Source organism: Rhipicephalus sanguineus, unplaced genomic scaffold (assembly GCF_013339695.2).
Source record: "Rhipicephalus sanguineus isolate Rsan-2018 unplaced genomic scaffold, BIME_Rsan_1.4 Seq10967, whole genome shotgun sequence".
Classification (NCBI taxonomy): Eukaryota; Metazoa; Arthropoda; class Arachnida; order Ixodida; family Ixodidae; genus Rhipicephalus; species Rhipicephalus sanguineus.
The window spans coordinates 241151-260124 of NW_023614315.1; the positions used below are offsets into that span (position 1 = coordinate 241151).

The window sequence follows — 18974 nt, forward strand, 5'->3', positions numbered from 1 at the left end:
ATTGACGTTGCATCGATATTGCGCCTGCGTAGGCTGTTTTTCCAAACCAGTTTATAGACCTGGCGTGGTTCTGTGGTAGAATACCTGATTGCCACGCAGAATGCTTGGGTTCGATTCCTGCTGGGATCCTAATTTTCATTCTTTCCATTCGTCCGGTCAACGCTGCCGATGTTGGTTTTTGTTAACGCTCTCGCATTTAAGCTACCAATGTCTGTTCTCGCCGTTCCTGGGTAGATATTAACTGTCAGTCACCTGTGGCGCATACCCGTACACCGCGGCCCGTTGTAAACGGGTATGTGCCACACGTGTCCAGTGGAAAGGGTTTGACGACGTACGCGGCAGGATTTTCACGTTATCAATCTTATGACCCCACAGTCATATTCGTCAAATCCTCTTACCCTCCCATGCAAATTTTGGTCTACACCAAGTTAAGGAGGCGATCATGAGAGCACCCAGACGTAGGCGGCTAGATGGATGGATGGATGGATGGATGGACGGATGGATGGACGGACGGACGGACGGACGGACGGAAAGAAAGAAAGAAACGCTCAAAGTGCCAAAGGTTCGCTAAGAAATGCTTCGCATTTAATAAGTGAACTTCAACTTGCCCACACCACAACGATCGGCAGCGCGGGCACATCGTGGCACACCACGGTGGTCACGGTAACTATGCAGCTGACAATGTTCACATCACCCATTGGCCATTTCTTTTGAGTATTGAACACAGTTGATTTGGGTTATACGGCATCATTTGTCGGGAGAAGAGTGAGCGATTTCTAGCTGACTTTGAAGGTTAATTGTAAATTCCCTGCCGCATGCTGTGCTATAATGTTTGGCTCACACGGTCGCAGGAGCCTCGACTACTGATTGGGAGCATTTTCTGACCTTGTTCGAAAAGTGCTGCGGGGCCCCTGTAAGAAAAGCAAGTTTAATTTTGATCACCCTGTGATTCACCCATTATTCCCATGCTGGCTTGATCCGTCACTGCTGTCTAAACACTAGCACCTTTTACAGCGAAAGCTGTTATGAGATCATTTCACCGGCCGTTTTTGGCGCCGTAGTTGTCCGCCGCCGCCGCCGCCGCCGCCGGTGTCCGTAACCAGTATCGCTCGAAATAAAAAAACGAAATAAGAAAAAAAAACGAAATAAGAAAAAAATTCCAGGATGGAACGAGGTTCGAACCTGGGCCCTCTGTGTGGGAGCCCAGTATTCAACCTCTGAGCCATGCCGGTGCTTGAAACTGCTTTGCAAAAAGGTCCTATACAGGCTTCATGTCGGGAAGGAACCACATTAGCATATGCAATATAGCGTGGTAGAAGAGTAAAATAAGCACCAAGCGTCGCACAACGCGAATTCTGTAACCAGGCGTCACACAATGCGAATTGCGCAACGAGTAGGTTGTTGAATGCTTCCAACCCATTACAAAGGACTCTGCCATAATTCTTCATCGGCATCAGGCACAGCATCAACAAAGTGCACCTAATGCCTTACATGCGTATAGCAGGTACCAACACTCTCCGTAGAATGACGAAAAATGGCACAGTGCCTGCTGCCCTACTTCTCAAAAATTACGATGGTTTATAGCGTAGTGGGTTCCTCGCAAGTGCACTTGTATTGGTTGCCAAGGAAGCCCATAAGCGCATGATCCATTTCCTCGGGGTCTCAGTAAAGTTCTTCGCCCCCCCCCCCCCCCCCCCCGTCTCTCTCCCACGTCAACGTATGTTATACAGCATGACGGGAGAGGGAAATAGCGACCGGGTGTCACCCAATGCAAATTACATAACTGGTGGGCCGTTTAGAGATTCCAACCCATTGCAAAGGGCTGAGCCATAATTCTTCATCGTCATCAGTCGCCGCGTCAACAAAGTGCACATAATGCCTTACAGACGTGTAGCTGGTGCCTCGCTTCTCCGCAGAATGAAGAATAATGGCTTAGTAGGTGCTTCCCAACTTCACAAAAAATTGTGATTTATGGCGTAGTGGGTACCTTTCTAGTGTACTTGTATTGTAGCCCCAAGAGAGTTTAACGGGCTCTAGAAACGCCGCTCTTCCAGCTTTCGCTGTGACTGTGCTGCGGTTTCAGCGCAGGCCTGGCGTTTTTTTTTGGAACTCTGTGGCCCAATGTGGGCGTAATGTTTGCCGCCATGTTTTCATTGTGGGGCTCCAGGCTGGACGTGAGAACAGAATGGCTGCCATCGTGGTGGTCACGGCCGCTGGGTGCCCACTGCTGGATGACCAATGACCCCGTCCTGCGAGGTCAGTGCAAGGTGCATGTTTGGGCTAGTTGGTACTCCATTTGAACAGCTAAATAGCGCGAACTTCAGGGACGAAAGACAGGAGAATGCGACACACACAAGCGCTAACTTCCAAACTGACTTTTATTAAAGAAAACACATGAATATATAGGGTAACACCACGCCTGCGCAGCTTCGCATCCACATAACCACATTCACTCCTAAGTGATAAGATTTATCTCTCTAAAGGCACAACACCAGTTACATAGAACAAATAAAAGTTAATAAATCACATGTCACTATTTTGCAATACGCCGAAAAAACATAGTTCCTTTGCTGACAGAGCAATGGAAGGCACGCTGATACAATGCCTAACATCCTTGGCCATCTCTGCTGCTTCTACTATCTCTCGCGTTTTTTGGTGATCATGAGCGAACAGCACTGCACATTTTTCAAATTCCGGCGTACACCCACAGCTTCGGCAATGCGTCGCCACGTGACCTTGCAGACCTCCCGGGACATTGTACGCGTGCTCCCTGAGACGGTCGTTTAAGCAGCGCCCGCTTTGTCCCACATATCTGCTGCCACATGTTAAAGGAAAGGAGTAAACCACTGCTTCTTTACATTCTGCAAAGCGTACACGATGCTTCGTAGAACACGTGCGCTTTTCTTTGGCCGTTGGGCATGTCATCTTGCAAAGGCTTGACAATTTCTTGGGTGCCGACATGACAACCTTGACATCTGCATGTTGCCTGCCCCACCTTCTTTAAATTATGGGAGACACGGTGAATATACGGAATTACGGCAAACCTTTTATTTGACTTTGCACAGCTTCTGCGGTGGTCTGTCTTCGCTCTGGCCTGGCACCACCTCCTACATTCTTTATCTTGCGATGCACGACTTATGCTGCCGCTGTAATTACTTCTTGTGGGTATCCTGCAGCTTCAAGCCTCTTAATTTGCATTCGGAAACTTTTTTCGATCAGACGCAGACGCTTCGATCAGCAGGATACCCACAAGAAGTAATTACAGCGGTGGCAGAAGTCGTGCATCGCAAGATAAAGAATCTAAGAGGTGGTGCCAGGCCAGAGCGAAGACAGACCACCGCAGAAGCTGTGCAAAGTCAAAATAAAAGGTTTGTCGTAATTCCGTATATTGACCGTGTCTCCCATAATTTAAAGAAGGTGGGGCAGGCAACACGCAGATGTCAAGGTTGTCATGTCGGCACCCAAGAAATTGTCAAGCCTTTGCAAGATGACATGCCCAACGGCCAAAGAAAAGTGCACGCGTTCTACGAAGCAACGTGTACGCTTTGCAGAATATAAAGGAGCAGTGGTTTACTCCTTTCCTTTAACATGTGGCAGCAGATATGTGGGACAAACCGGGCGCTGCTTAAACGACCGTCTCAGGGAGCACGCGTACAATGTCCGGGGAGGTCTGCAAGGTCACGTGGCGACGCATTGCCGAAGCTGTGGGTGTACGCCGGAATTTGAAAAATGTGCAGTGCTGTTCGCTCATGATGACCAAAAAACGCGAGCAGCAGAGATGGCCAAGGATGTTAGGCATTGTATTAGCGTGCCTTCCATTGCTCTGTCAGCAAAGGAACTATGTTTTTTGGGCGTATTGCATGATAGTGACATGTGATTTATTAACTTTTATTTGTTCTATGTAACTGGTGTTGTGCCTTTAGAGAGATAAATCTTATCACTTAGGAGTGAATGTGGTTATGTGGATGTGAAGCTGCGCAGGCGTGGTGTTACCCTATATATTCATGTGTTTTCTTTAATAAAATTCAGTTGGAAGTTAGCGCTTGTGTGTGTCGCATTCTCCTGTCTTTCGTCCCTGGAGTTCGCGCTATTTAGCTGTTCAAAAAGAGGTCAGTGCAAAAGAATGGAAACCTAGCGCTGCTAGTCTCCTTTATATTTAGCATTTTTGACCAGTCATGCAACCAGTGGCAATTGTTTCTAGTTGCAGTGCAGCTGATACCATCAGCGTGTTTCTGAGGGCCCAGTGATTCTGTTGCCAACTGTTCTGTGTCTCTGTCCCTGCATTGTACGTGCATCCTCAAATTAGAAGTTTCAACTGCATCTTCCTGTGCTACAATACTGCTTGATGTGCTTCATGACAACTGTGCTGCATCTGATGCAGTTCATTGTGTTCTAATGCCTTATGTATAATTACCTGTTGGCATCCTGCAGTAGTAGCTCATGCAACAAAATCCATCACTTCTAACCCCGGAACGAGTCCTGACATTTTTTTTTTTCATATATTCAATTAAGAGATTCAAGGCCAGGAGAGGCCTTGATTCCAGTAGCGATCACTCGCTGCTGTTCACTTTTTTCACATCTAGATTGGAGTACCCCCACCTTGAAAGTGTGATAAGAAATTGGCACTATACTTCATTCCATTGAAATGGTGTTGCATTTGAAATACCGTTCACTTTATTGTAAGGGCTGCACATCTAAATTTGAGCCCAAATGTCCAACCAACTATATTTCTGAAATCCGTGCTTGCCCCATGTGGTGTCAGCATCCACTTCAGTTCTCCATGCTGCTCTGTTGGCAGGAAATTTGATTGTGTTGACGTCGTCACAAAATTTCTTTTCTGGTATTCCATCTCTTTGAGCCTGTGTGCACAGCAGTATTGTACACGTTCCTCTACAACAGGAACGAAAGCTCGTTCCTTCCCTATCTTGGAACGAGTTCCCATTACAGGTTCCTTCAATGCTAAAGGAACGCGTTCCAGTTACATTAACGTTACATTTGAATTTTTGATCAAAATATAGTGCCGGTCACTGTGGGATAATCCTGAGATTAAATAAAGTGAGCAATTTAAAGCTCACATCGAGCTACACGTATTTTACGAATCTGACATCACCAGCAGCAGGTTATATGTAGATAGAAAGAATCTAAAGAAATGCTCTTAGACGAACTTTTTTGGAGACCACCGGCCATACTACAGACATGTCCAACTGCAACATTAGTGCTCGTCTATTACACGTGCAACATGTGTGGCACCTTCCACGTTGGTTTTCAAATGCGCAGTCAGAATACTGCGCTTCAGATATTCAAATAGAAATGTCTACATATGCATCAATATAAATAAGTTTCTTGCTCGGGAAGCCGCATCAAAAGGAACAATACATAACCTTTAATAATTGCTGATTCAATATTGCAGTGTGAGCAGAAAATGTGTCTAGGATACATATTCGCAACTTAGTAAAGTCTCTTGTTCGCACTCTGCAAGAGTTGCATCTCGATGCTGGTATCTGACAGACGAACCTGTTTTCTCGTCGGCACTTCGTTGCCAATGTTGAAGAGCCGTTTCATCAAGCATTGAGGGTACTGCCGTGTTGTACACAAATAGGAACAAAGTCAACCGAGGTCGTAGGGGCGAGGGCAGCCTCAGCAGGCGCAACAAGAATATAGCACTGGATGTACGCGTATCGTTCATTGCATGACAGGCATTATCGGTGCGGCGGCTGTCGTACTGAACTATAATAAAAATTATAGACCGATAGCCGCAGAGATAACTCGCATGTTGAAGGGATGCCCGCCCAAATGCAGCCATCGAAGGCACCGGACAGGCACCACTGCGGCACCCGCGTAAACTGCGTTTCGGTCCTCTTCCCTGCCATCCACGCAACCGGGTGTCAAATGACGGATTTGTCGATAGCTATGGGCAGCATGCACGAGATAATAAAGGGACGATCGAGCCAGCCGCTAAAGACCAAGCGACGAGAAAAACATCCCCAGGAGCTGGGCTAGAGCTTCGCAGTCGATGAGCACGCGAACATAAAACCAGTAAAATGTCGGAAGCGTACGCTGCACGCGGCAAGGCGCTCACTCCCAAGGTATAGAACCAAAGTGTAACTTCGCCACCGTTACGTTGGGGCCTAAGACCATTCATGCTCAGTGGGAGGCCACCGCATGGGATTTCGATGGTGAGCACGTCGGTGCTTTACTCTTTCTGTGGCTCTAGTGTTGTGATTAGTTTCTCTGTCACATACTGGTCAAACACCAGATTCCCGACGATAATTCGCGGTGTTCGAGGACTCTGCGGAAGCACACATAGGCGCCTCGACCACGGTAAGTCGGCTCCCCACTTTTCCCTATGCCGACAAGGCCACGGGGACGCATAGCAGAACCGCCCGAATACACGCACACGCAAAAAAAAAGTATTTTCGAGTTTGCCGAAGAAAAAGGTCAGGGAGGTAAAAAAATAGGAACCCCGTTTCCTGGCGGCGGCCTTACAGTGGGGTTCGATGATTCTCGAATGTCCAGTAAAAGTTCTCCAAGGTGTGTCTACACTCCAGAACGGCCCTTGATTGCTGTCAGACTGGCTCAGACAAAAAGAAAAAAGAAAATCAGATGTTCCTCCCGCACGTGGTCAGTCTCAGGCGGGCGCCTTAAAGTGAAAATGAGGATGCAGCATAAGCAAGTGACAGGGGAGCGGTAGATTCTTGCGCCTCACACGGTCGCCCATCCGCCCCGTTCTGCATGATGTGCGGTGTGCGTGCGCTTGCTTGTTCATTGCCGAGGAATGTTTACAGAAGGAACACCGTTCCTACATAATTGTAACGAGTTTTCGTTACAGTTCCACCGGTCCTCAATGGAACGGTGGCGTTCCTCCGTTCCTCGAAAAAGAAGCTAGTTCCTGGAACGTCGTTCCTTGGAACGCCGTTCTGTACAACACTGGTCCACCGTTCATACCAAGGATTTCCGGAACATGCTTGGAGGGCTGTATGCCCTTGTGTAAATCTGCCTGCATTAGCGCTCTTAATCATTGGTGGCACAATGAAATGCGTATAATTTGTATCACTTACCATTGAACATATACCTTATTCAATGCTTTCTGCACTAACGTTGCTGTTGTTTAGAGCTTTCAAGCATGGAGAGATAGTAATAGAGACATTTCTGTCTGCTGTCATTTCTTTCTGTCTGTTATGTACACAGCAGTCCACTGTTAAAGGGAACATCGGAGCGTGTGGCAGCAGCTCGGTGGCTGCAACAAGTTTTGCGCAGGCGCAGTGAGCACAGTGCCCTGTGCTCTTTCGTTGCGTGAACGCTTCGCTTGGTGACGGTTCGAAGCGCAGAAGCAGATGGCTGCAGACAACAAAAGGGCACAGCGCGCACTGCAGCCGCCACACGCTCCGATGTTCCCTTTAACCGCTCTGTATATTTCTAAATGGGACCCGCACTAACCTTTGGCTATGGGACCATACAGTTTGTGCATACTTTGTACAAGATATGTGTGCAATAAAGAACATTAATTCATTCATTCAAGTCGCTTGTAACAAAACACAGTCACATACTTGTTTAAGCCAGGCATGTTCTATTTCCATGCTACTTGCAACACGGGATGGCGTGGCCTCGCTACTACAAAGACTGCGCATGGCTTCAACTTGCCCTCATTTCCACAACTAATTGCTGTTCTCTCACTTGGGGATGTTCCTAAATGGAAAATATTGTGTAGTTGAGGAAATGAGGGCAAGTTGAAGCCATGCGCAATATTTGAAGTAGCGAGGCCACGTGCTCCCGTGTTGCAAGTTATATTGAGCACGACTGTACACTTTGCAATGCACACCTGAATGTATTCTTATGAGCAGCGTTGCATAGCTTTTGCACATTGCATCAAAGTTACAGTGACTGACTGCATTGCAAAAACGCTCGTGATTCTATGCAGCCCCCAGTAAAAAAAACAAAGAGGAGCCGTTTATTGTTCATTTCATCAACAGCTACTGAAGAACATTCCTTTTAAAGGCCACATCTGGCAAATTTTATACCATGTTAAAGTAATGGTGCGTTTAGGTTCCTGAGATGCTCGCAAAAAATCGCAAAACGAAACCCGACCGAGCACTACTGTCTTTGCGTTTCGTATAAGATGATAAAGACCGGAAATCATGCAAGGCATGCCGGTCTTGCCAGCGTAGAGTATGAAAGCTGCGAAAACCGAACACTCAGCGGGATGGTGATCACACTGCACCATGTCTGTGACTCACCGTGCCATGTGCTCCCTGGGAGCTGTCGGACAATGACAGCTGCGATTCGGATGCATTTGGAGGCCACCTAGAATCGCCATTCCTCTTCGGTGAAGTAGAACACACCCGTTTAGTTATGTGCTTGCCTGGTTGTACAATACGCCACCAGATGGCACCACCTGTCCAGGCTGCTAAAGTTTGTGGCTGCCCTTATCAGGTTAAACGCTAAGAAGTTTGCAGACAGACTAAAACCTTTTAATATTGTTATGGGAAGAGTGCATAAGTTTGTGGATAGCGGCATTTGACATCGCGTCGATGGGATCGATGAAATGTAATATAAGCCAGGTACGAGGCACTTTTCGCAACAAGACGGCGAAATGGGCTAGTTGGTGAACATTCATGTTTAAAGCAAAAGCTTTTTAAGTGCAATAGACCGTGGACAAAAGAATTAAGATTTTGACAGGAGAGCGCCGAGAAGCGCTGTCCTGTCAAAATCTTAATTCTTTTGTCCTCGGTCTATTTGCGCTTAAAAAGCTTTTGCTTTAAGGCCAACTGCGACGAAATTTGACTTGGACAGAATTGGCTCGGAATGCGTTGTATATGTTGGGTAAGTAATGATAATAACAGTGAAAAATCTTGCAGTCGTGTATTTCATTTATAATCGGTGCTCTACTTGTCAGCTAGCAGACGACGCGGAGCTCTAGCGGTGTGCCGGGCAAATCGGACACAAACGGAAATGACGTAAATCACAGTTCACGGCCGCTCGTGAGCAGAACTCTCTGCAGCCGCATCCCTTCCTTTTCTGCGTAACGCCCCTCTACGAGCGGCTCATTCAGAAAAGTTAACTATTTTGCAAGACGAAATGCAGGGCTGTAGGCTGCTGGAACACGTATGTTACGGACGAGACTAGGTTTCACGCTTTTCCGAAACACGTAAAGCTCCAATAGCTGCGGGTTATCGCAGTGAGATGAAAGGAATGGGAGCTATCGGAGAACGTGGTACTTTACGCGGCGCACTTCAAAGACGACGACTTTATGTACGACCGGTCTCTTTTCGCCCAAATACTGTTGAAACTGAAAAGAATGTTGAATCCTGACGAAGTTCCTTCAATATTCAGCCACTACAAACCCAACAGCGGGAAGCTCCGACCAGTGTTTGGAGAAGCACCGGCGACAAGATGTAAAATGCTTGTGTCGGCGTGTTTCGCACGCTAAAATATAGCATAACGCTATTCGAAAGACATTAGTATAACGTAAAGCCGGTAAAACGACGCCCCGTGAATGATGATGATGATGATGATTTCGGGCCATTCCCTTTGTATCGGGCGGGAAAGATTAATTTGCCCTAGCCAGCGAACAAAAACACACACACACACACACACACACACACACACACACACACACACACACACACACACACACACACACACACACACACACACACACACACACACAGCACCGTAAATAAGTCTGTACGGCTAATGCACTGCCGCTGCGTCGCTCGCCACCACCGCGCCAGCCTTGCTTTGGTGGTGCGAACTGCTGCACTGTTCACTGCACCAGCCGCTTCATCGCCTGCGTGCAGCACCGTGTCACTCTTCTTCTTCTGTGATTATTCAGGAAGGGAAAAAGGCACCTAATTTCTGTCTGCCTATAGGCGACACGGCGCAGTGCCTTGTAGGGGTGGGGGGTAAGGAGGGAATAAAAGAATAGTAGGAAAATAGAGAGAAAAGTGAGAGGAGCACATCCATCCAACGAAGAGAAAAGAGGACAGGAAAGATTGGGAAACGGTCACGGGAGTTCAGGGACGGGTCCGCGAAACACAGCTAGAGGCACATTGCACAACACCGACGAGACGGAGAAGGTCCCGACGATGAGCGGCGCACGGCATAGCGGGCGAGGAGTCCGTCACGGGGCGCCGGTCAGCGAGAGGTACGAGGAGTAATCCAGGACATCGCGGCCGACACGTCCGTCTTGCTTGAAATCCAGCGAGCGAATCCACTCGTGCACGCAAACCGCAGTGCCTCGGGTAGAGTAGTGCCCTCTCGCTGGCGGGGGCACAAAAACGTACAGCGTAGCACAAGGTGGGGGATGGTTTCCTCTTCCTGCTCGCACACCCGGCATAAAGCCCTCGTGTCGTCGGTAGCTTCGTCGAATCGGCGGCGGTACACAAGTGTTCGCAGTGCCCCAGCCCGCGCTTCAAACAAAAGGCCACTACCCCCATTTGTGTCGTAGATGCGTTCCTTTTCTATAACACTTTTGTGCTTGCGGTACTCCGTCAATGTTGTCTTGGAACACATTGCCTTCCGCCACTTTTCGCTTTCTTCTTCCCGTACTTGTCCTTGAACGGCCCGGGCCCATTGGCACTCCCTGGTTGCCATCACGGGCTTCGCGAAGAACCCGAACTTTCGGCGGAGGGTGTGCAACCGCGCAGCCCATTCAGTCCTCGTTCCGGTCAGGTGTGTGTAGCGGAACAAGCGCCGTGCCCACCTGCGGTCGTTCATGAGACGCAGGCGGCCTTCGTAGGCGATCTTGCTCCTGGCTTCTCGTGCCTCATACGACGACCACCCCACGTCTCCTTGAATGGCCTCTATGGCAACTCGTCCGTGGCAGCCCAACGCCAGTCGACCAACCTCTCGCTGCCCTCGCTACAGCCACTGTCTAGTTCCTGACCGGAAGGTGAGCACAGCATTGGCAAACGAGAGGCATGGGGCGTGCACACACTTCCACATTTCTCGGACCAGCAGGAAGCGGTTGCAGCCCCAGAGACTTCGCTTGCGCAACACGTTCGCCGCTTTGCGTGATATCTCACGGATGTTTTCCTCGTGGATGTCTAGGACATGGCTCGATGTGCTCAGTTGTACACCGAGGTATCTGTACTCATCTTTCCACGGAATCTGCCCATCCTCCGGCAGCGACACCGCCGCAGATGTGTCCGTGCCTACGAACACCAGCACCGCTGATTTCTTTGCGTTGAAGCACAATCCGAGTTTGCTCAGGTGATTTGCCGATATTGAGGCGAGATGCTGCAGGTCTCCCACATTGTCAGCCATTAGAACAATATCATCGGTATGCACTGTACCTTGATCCGCGAGGTGGCGATAGCATCGCCGGGCAGCGATGCTGCCGGCGATGCTGCCTCTCGTTTCAAAGTTTGGCAGCTCGTATCTAAATGACAAACAAATAACAAATATAGCCGCAAGAGTCGAGGAAAAAGTAGACGAACTACCAGGCAAAGACTGGAAGTATAGTGAGCTGCTACATGTAATCACGAAAGAAATGGAAATAGAGAAGAAAACTATTTGTTGGAAAGGAAAGAAAAAGCCAAAAAGTTGGTGGAACAAAGAAATCCGGGAAGCGATCGAGATGCGACGTCAGGCATCACGGGAGCACAGACAGGCAAAAAAGGAGAAGCGGCCACAGGACGAAGTCAACCAAATATGGGAAATATATTTAGAGCAAAAATCCATTGTGCAGAAATTAGTCGAGGCAAAAATTAAAGGTGAAAGTGAACGCTGGATGACAGAGATTCGCGAAAAGAAGAAGGCCGCGCCTAGGATATTTTGGAGCCACCTAAAAGCGCTGGGTAGGAAGTCTGTCACAATGCAACAACATATGGTAGATGAAGGAGGAAATAAATTGGAAGGATATGAAGCGCTAGGTTACATCCGAAAGATAACAGCCGATTCGTTTAAAAAGGTCCCCCAGGGGATTCCCCCGGTGAGTAAAAGTACGCAAAGGAGTGCAACCGACGAAGATGTAGTATTAGAGAATTTCAATTGGAAGAAGGCCGAAGGAAAAATTCCTAAGCGCACTACTCCGGGCTTAGATGGGGTTCCCGTCAGCCTCATTAACGAACTCGGACATAACACTAAAGAAGCACTGCTGAAAGCCGTAGAAAAGTGCTTACAGGAGAGGGAAATACCAGACAGTTGGAGAAAAAGTAGAATGAACTTAATCTATAAAGGCAAGGGAGAAAAGGATAACATTCGCTCGTATAGACCGCTAACAATTACATCGGTGCTATACAGGTTGGCGATGCAGGCAGTAAAATTAAAATAGAAGCGTGGGTAGAACAAAATGATATTTTGGGAGAACTTCAGAATGGATTTCGAATCGACAGGCGGTTAGACGATAATCTGTTTGTTCTTACCCAGTGTATAGAAATATCTAAAATAGAAAACAGGCCCTTATACGTAGCTTATCTAGATATCACCGGGGCGTATGACAACGTTAATCAGGAAATTTTGTGGGATATATTGAAGGAAGTGGGCATAGGTGACGACTGTGTACAGCTTTTGAGGGAAATATACCGAGGAAATACAGTTTGTATAGAATGGGAAGGCATAAGTAGCAAGGACAGCGTTGAAATTAGCAAGGGGCTGAGACAGGGATGCCCTTTGTCCCCGCTGTTATTCATGCTGTACATGGCGAGGATGGAAAAAGCGCTAGAAGGTAGCAACATTGGATTTAATTTGTCACACAAACAGGTCGGAGCGATGGTTGAGCAGAAGCTTCCAGGTCTATTTTATGCTGATGATATTGTCTTATTTGCGGACAGTCAAGATGATATACAGCGACTGGCAGATATATGCGGAAGGGAGTGTGAGGCTCTAGGACTAGGATTTAGTGCAACAAAATGTGGATTGATGGTATTCAATGATCACGGAGACCATACGGTATTAATACAGGGCCAAAAAATACCGAGGGTAAGCGAGTACAAGTACCTCGGAGTATGGGTAAATGAGGGGGATAGATATATGGAGGTACAAGAGAAAGCATCGGTAGCAAAGGGAAAGAGGAATGCTGCAATTATGAAGCACAGAGCTTTATGGGGATACAATAGGTACGAGGTGCTTCGAGGGCTGTGGAAGGGTGTGATGGTTCCGGGGCTTACATTTGGGAACTCAGTGGTGTGCATGAAGTCAGAGGTGCAATCAGGAATGGATGTAAATCAAAGGACGGTGGGCCGCCTCGCGTTGGGCGCTCACGGGAAGACGACACATGAGGCGGTAAAGGGTGATATGGGATGGACAGGCTTTGAAGTGAGGGAAGCGCAGAGCAAAATGAGATTTGAAGAGAGGCTGAGGAAAATGAAGGAGAGTAGATGGGCAGAGAAGGTTTTCAGGTATTTGTATAGAAAAAGCGTTGACACGCAGTGGAGAAAAAGAACTAGGAGGCTCACCAGTAAATATACGGCTGGCAGTGCGGGCGATATGGCAACAAGGAGCATTAAGCGGAAGGTCAGAGAGGCGGAGAGGACTTATTGGATGACAGCGATGGAAAAGAAGCCGGCTCTGAGTAACTACCGAAAAGGAAAAAACGAAATAAGGAGGGAAAGGTTTTATGATAATTCAAGGGGAAGCGCTTTACTGTTTGAAGCAAGGTCGGGCTGCCTTAGAACGCGTAGTTATAAAGCGAGATTTAGTAACGAAGAAGAACAATGTACATGCTGCGGGGGAACTAAGGAAACGATGGAACATGTACTGATTGAATGTGGCGATATTCACCCAGGTATACGTGTGGGCACGAGTCTACATGAAGCCTTGGGTTTTAGGGACAACAATGGAAAGCTGAACACGTCCGCGATAGAAATAAGTAAGAGACGGTTAGAGTATTGGTGGCAGAAAAGTAGAGATAAAGAACAAAAATAAATAATGGCGGAAAAATAAGGTCATTCTGCCTTAAGAGGCAGAGAGATGGACCGTGAATTTATATTTTTTGGTATAATAACATAGATTTAATCAATGTAGATAAGGTATTAGGCCAACATGAAACAAGGAAGCTTTTTTTTTTCTTTTTTTTTTCTTCGAGCCTGGTGGCAGACATGTCACCGCCCCGTTTTAAAGGGGACGCTCATAGCATCCATCCATCCATCCATCCAGCGACGCCATTTTGGCGGTCCGGCCGGTCCGGCCGTTCGTGAGCGCAGTAGCAGGTAGCAGTACCGGCAGTATCGGGCTACGTTCTGTATGCGTTCTGCTTAGCCCACGCACAGCAGTGTCTCGTGCGCGGTGCGTATTTATTACATGAAAATCTTTGAACGAATTTATTTGTGTGTGCGGAGAGACGGTACGTGGCGTGGTTGCACGTCAGCCAGCTGCGACAATGGTGAACTGCGCCGTGTTTGGTTGTAACAACCACACGAAAAAGAAGCCTGTGGATCAGTATGCTGCCTCGGTTGGTTTTTTTTTTCATACCAAAGGCCAGCTTTGCAGGTGCAGTGAGCAGCTTGTACCTCACCGTCTTCTTTGATGAGAAGCCACGGCGTAAGGAGCTTTTCATTAAATGACTGTGAATGACGAACCTGGGAGTACAAACAGACAACCTCAGTGATGTGACCTAAACATTTGAAATAAATTAGAAAGCTATCGTAGCTGCAAAGTTGGAACACTAAGAAATGTCTGAATAAAGCAACGTCAACGCTGACTTGCACGACGTAATTGATCGACGCAATGCGGCTTCTTAAAGTCTGGCGATCGCGTTTAACGCGGAATGGAGTTAGATCATACTTAATCCTTCAGAAAGCTGCGCGTCGCCCTAGCTAGAACTGCCGCTCAACGCTTGCGATAACTCAGCTACACACGAGCAAGGCAATCAGCGGTTGTTGAAATGCGAAAACCATTTAGAAGCAGCCACTGGCAAGTGCTGTAATCCCTTCCTGCCCTGACGTCCCGTTACCGTGTTTACGGGTTTCACACGGCGCTAGCACGACAGAACAAACGCGATTATAAATAAACGGGGAAGTCGGCTTACTTTTCTGACAACAGCGATTGTGCTGTACGGCAGAACTTTGACGCCTGTACTAAAAAGCTGCGATAAATCGGCTACACATTAGCACCGCACGCAGCGATTGTTGAGAAGCAAAAACCATTTGAAAACAGCACTGCACCAATTGCTGTGATCGCTTTTCTGCCATTACATCCCGTTACTGGGTTTACAGTATCGGCAGAGCGCTCGCACGGCACAATAAACGCGATTACAAGTGGACGAGGGAAGTCTGTTTACCTTTCCAACTGCAACTATCCTGCTGTCTTGGAGAACCTTGACACCCGGCTGCTGCACCCGTCCGCTCGTGAGATAGTTGTGACCGTGCATGGATTTATAAGCTTTCAGTTGCTCACGCGACACAAAACTTGTCTCGCGAACAAGGTAGTCCTTCATGTCGGTGAAGTCGACACGCGGCAGCATGCAGTGCAACATCGGGTTGAAGTTCAGCGTCTTCGAGTGGGTCTGCGCCGCCGCACAGACGCACTTTCGCCAGGTAGCGCAATCGCGCAGGTTTATCTAACCCACGTGCGTGTGCGCTTAAGTCCATTGCAGTCCACAGATGCACCATAAAAAGCGAAAAAACAGATAGCTCCACAGTGCCACCATGAGCGCCGCGAACCACCGAGACCGCCAAAATGGCGGCATCCTGGAACGACGCTAGCGCTCCTTGCGGATGACGTCAGGTGCATACCCCCTATACCAAGCCCGGCAGTCTCCAGGGCACGGGTGTTCCGCCATAGGAGTGAGCTAGCGAGAATCCCCCTCCATCCTCCAGCAGCATCCTCTCCAGGCTGGCTGTATACAGCATATACAGCAGCGGCGACAACGGGCATCCCTGTTTGAGACCTCGCATCACCTTCACTGGTTCAGCTTGAGCTTCGGCAAAGCACGCAACCACCGTATTGTCCGTGTATAGTCGGCGCAGTAGACTGACCCATGTCTTCGGCATGCCAATTTGTGTCATACAGTGAAACAACGCTAGCGCTAGACTAGCTGCAACATCTACGCGCGAGTAATGAAAGCTCCAAAAGCTGATCGGCTTGCTAGTAGTCAAAGCAGCAAAGTTCGACAGAAATGTAGTCGTGCTCGGTTCAAAGAAATTCAAGCACGTAAACGTATTTTAAGAAAACAAATTGTGTTAGGTTTAATGCAAAAGTTTTGGGTGCAGTCAGACGAAGTGTTTACAGAAATGCAGGGACGCCTTCGGTAGACATGGGAGCGTACCAAACCGAGCATCGATATCGAAAACAACGCTGTCTTACCGTCCGTAGTCTATCAACGAAGCGAGAATACCCGATGTGTAAACCACCAGCATCATTTATTGTGAACCAGCGAGTTCTCCAAGACAGCAGGGCGAGACGATAGGTGCGAAGCGGGCAGCCGTTGCTTAGAGAAGAGCTTTATGGGCATGTATCCGTCTTGGGAATTCGCGCTTTTTATCGTACGAGGACGGACTGAGTACACACAAACACAGAGCGCAGTGTGTTTGTCTTTTTATCGTACTCAGTCCGTTCTCGTACGATAAAAAGCGCGAATTTCCAAGATGCAAAACCAACGAGCCCCTGTAGCTGCTCTTATTGCATGTAACCGTGTTTCCTTCACGGTGAATGTTTACATACTTTGTTTTTTTCCTTACCATCTAAAAAGAAAACTCTGGCGCAGCCGCGAAGCGAATACTTCGGAGCGCAGAGCAGACGATTCGCCTGCATCGGTCGGTCAGTCGGGCTGCAGTCTGCGTCACTTCCGGTCAGCTGTAATGGTGTCGTTTTTCTAGTTTCGGTATCAAAAATTGCGTTGTTGGTGGTTTTTTTTCTGAGGTAACCACTTTCATTTCGAAGGTGAAATTTGGCTGGTAGCATTATGGCGAGCTAGACTGCCTATGAATCGGCTTTTTGAGGTGTGCAAAATTTCGTTGCAGTTGGCCTTTAACCACTTTTCGCATGGCTTGCTGTATAACTCTGTCACAGTGGATCCGGTAAGTGTTACGGAAAGTGTTTCCATAGGGTTCAAGCATGCGCATTCTTCAGCCGGTATGGTACTTTCTGTGCGGTAAAACAGCACTGCTGACTCATATAGTAACTCATATACGAGTAACTCATATGACTCATATACGAGTAACTGCGAGTGTTTAGTGACTGTTATAATAACTATACACGGAATCACTTGCAGCCCACAATGCAACACCATTTGCCACCCATCGCATGCCCACCCACAGGGAATTGCAATTCGCATGCCAAACCTACGAAGCGCTGGCCAAACACACGCGATCGTTACCTTGTGGACAGCAGACGCTGTAGTGGCACCTTGGTTTCGTCCCTTCTGTCACTTTGCCATAAATGACGTCACAGTAATGTTGCCAATAATTGTGGGAAGCCAGGTGGGTGATTCGAGGCAATCAATAAAATTCATTTGTAAACAATCTGTGTATCTCTCCAGCCTGTAATTTGGCATCAATGATGGAAATGTGCAAAGAAACGTACCCAGCGAACGTCAAAAAATCACCGGAGTTAACTCTTTCGTTACCGCTAGAGGAGGAGGAGGAAAACATTTATTAGGTGGCCAGGAAGTGAATGTGGGAGGGTCCCTTATTCCAAGAACCCTCTGGCCTGAACCGCCTGCCGGGCCCGCGCGACGAGTTTGCACTGGTCGACCAGGTCCGGCTTGGAGATCGCAGTCTGCGTCTGTTGCTGCTGCTTGTATGGCTGGGTTGCTGCTTTTGCATTGCAGCAGAAGGTGCGCTAGGGTGTCTGCCACATTACAGTGTGGGCACATGGAGTCGTACGACGTTGGGTTTAATTGATGCAATAGAACGCCGTGCGTGAATGTGTTGCTTTGAAATCGTCTGTAGTCCGTGCCTTCGTCTCTTGAATGTTTGGGATGGGGGGAGGGTAGCACCTCCGTTCCAGCCGATAGTGTTGCATCAATTCGTGGTAGGTTAAGGGTACTGATTCGGTTTCATCTGCTGGTGTTCTTGTGTGGGGGGTGCCTCGAATTTCGTGTGGGGAAGCCTGGTCGATGCATTCGCGGGCCGCGGCGTGTGCCCCTTCATTCCCCTCGAGGCCCTCGTGACCCGAAACCCAGACAATGCAGGTGTAGGGGGGAGGAGTGTCCATGCGTTTCAGTATCTTTATCACTCTTGTGGAGATCTTTCCTTTCAGGTAGTTGCGTGCTGCTGTTTGGGAGTCCGTAAAGACCACTATGGAATCCTCGCTCGTTTGGGTGGCGAGTGCTCTAGCGGTATCTTCGGCTGTATCTGTGCGTTTGGCCAGAATAGTCGCCGTCGCCAGTGCCGTCCCGGATACTTGGCAGCGTCCACGTATCGCGCCTGCGGGTCATTACGGTGGTTGTTCCTGACCCTGGCGAGCCCCTTCCTCGGCGAGTTGTTTACCCTGGCGAGCCGCCTTCCTCGGTGATGTTCATGATGCATGTTGCGGGGGATCTGCTGAATTTCCAGGCATTCTCGGAGCTGAGACGGTATCTTGCCCTTATGGTCGTCGTCGGGTTCTAGGATGGTTGCGTATCCTGTGCGTCGGAGGACTGCTGGGCCAGTGGGTGAGAGATTTTTGACCTGGCTGACAAGGTGTGCTTCGGCGAGCTCTTCCCATGTGTTGTGTGAACACCCATGCGAAGCCAGCGGTCCGTTAAAGCATTTGGTGGCAGTCCTATGGCAAGCTTCGTGGCCTTTCGTATAAGTAAATTTAGTTTTTGTTTCTCCGCTGTCTTTAGATTGAGATAAGGGGTTCCGTATGTTATGCGGCTATAAAGAAGGGCTTGTACCATTCGCAAGGTGTCATGTTCTTTGACCCTTTCAGACACCACCTATGAAGAACTGTCTGTGAATGCGTCAAATCGATGCAACGTTATTAACACGAAAGTGTTTTATGCCGGGGTCCACCAAGACCTCAGTGACGTATTTCCGTCACGGAAATGATGTCGAAAAAATGTACACGATCAGATGGCAAAGAAAAAAAGTTCCGTCAGTGGGCATCGA

General features: G+C 48.4%; 1 protein-coding gene across 4 annotated transcripts in view; it reads left to right on the forward strand.

The window, feature by feature from the left end:
* The window catches only part of LOC119376133 (uncharacterized), a 302522-nt gene that overhangs the window by 177876 nt on the left and 105672 nt on the right, over positions 1–18974 (forward strand). For 2 of the 4 annotated variants that reach the window (XM_037646066.2, XM_049411364.1), the window contains exon 11: positions 2168–2256. The exons of the other annotated variants lie outside the window; for them this stretch is intronic. In XM_037646066.2, coding sequence (XP_037501994.1) covers positions 2168–2256 — 89 coding nt within the window. The remainder of the gene's footprint in view (positions 1–2167; positions 2257–18974) is intronic. 4 annotated transcript variants of the gene reach the window in all.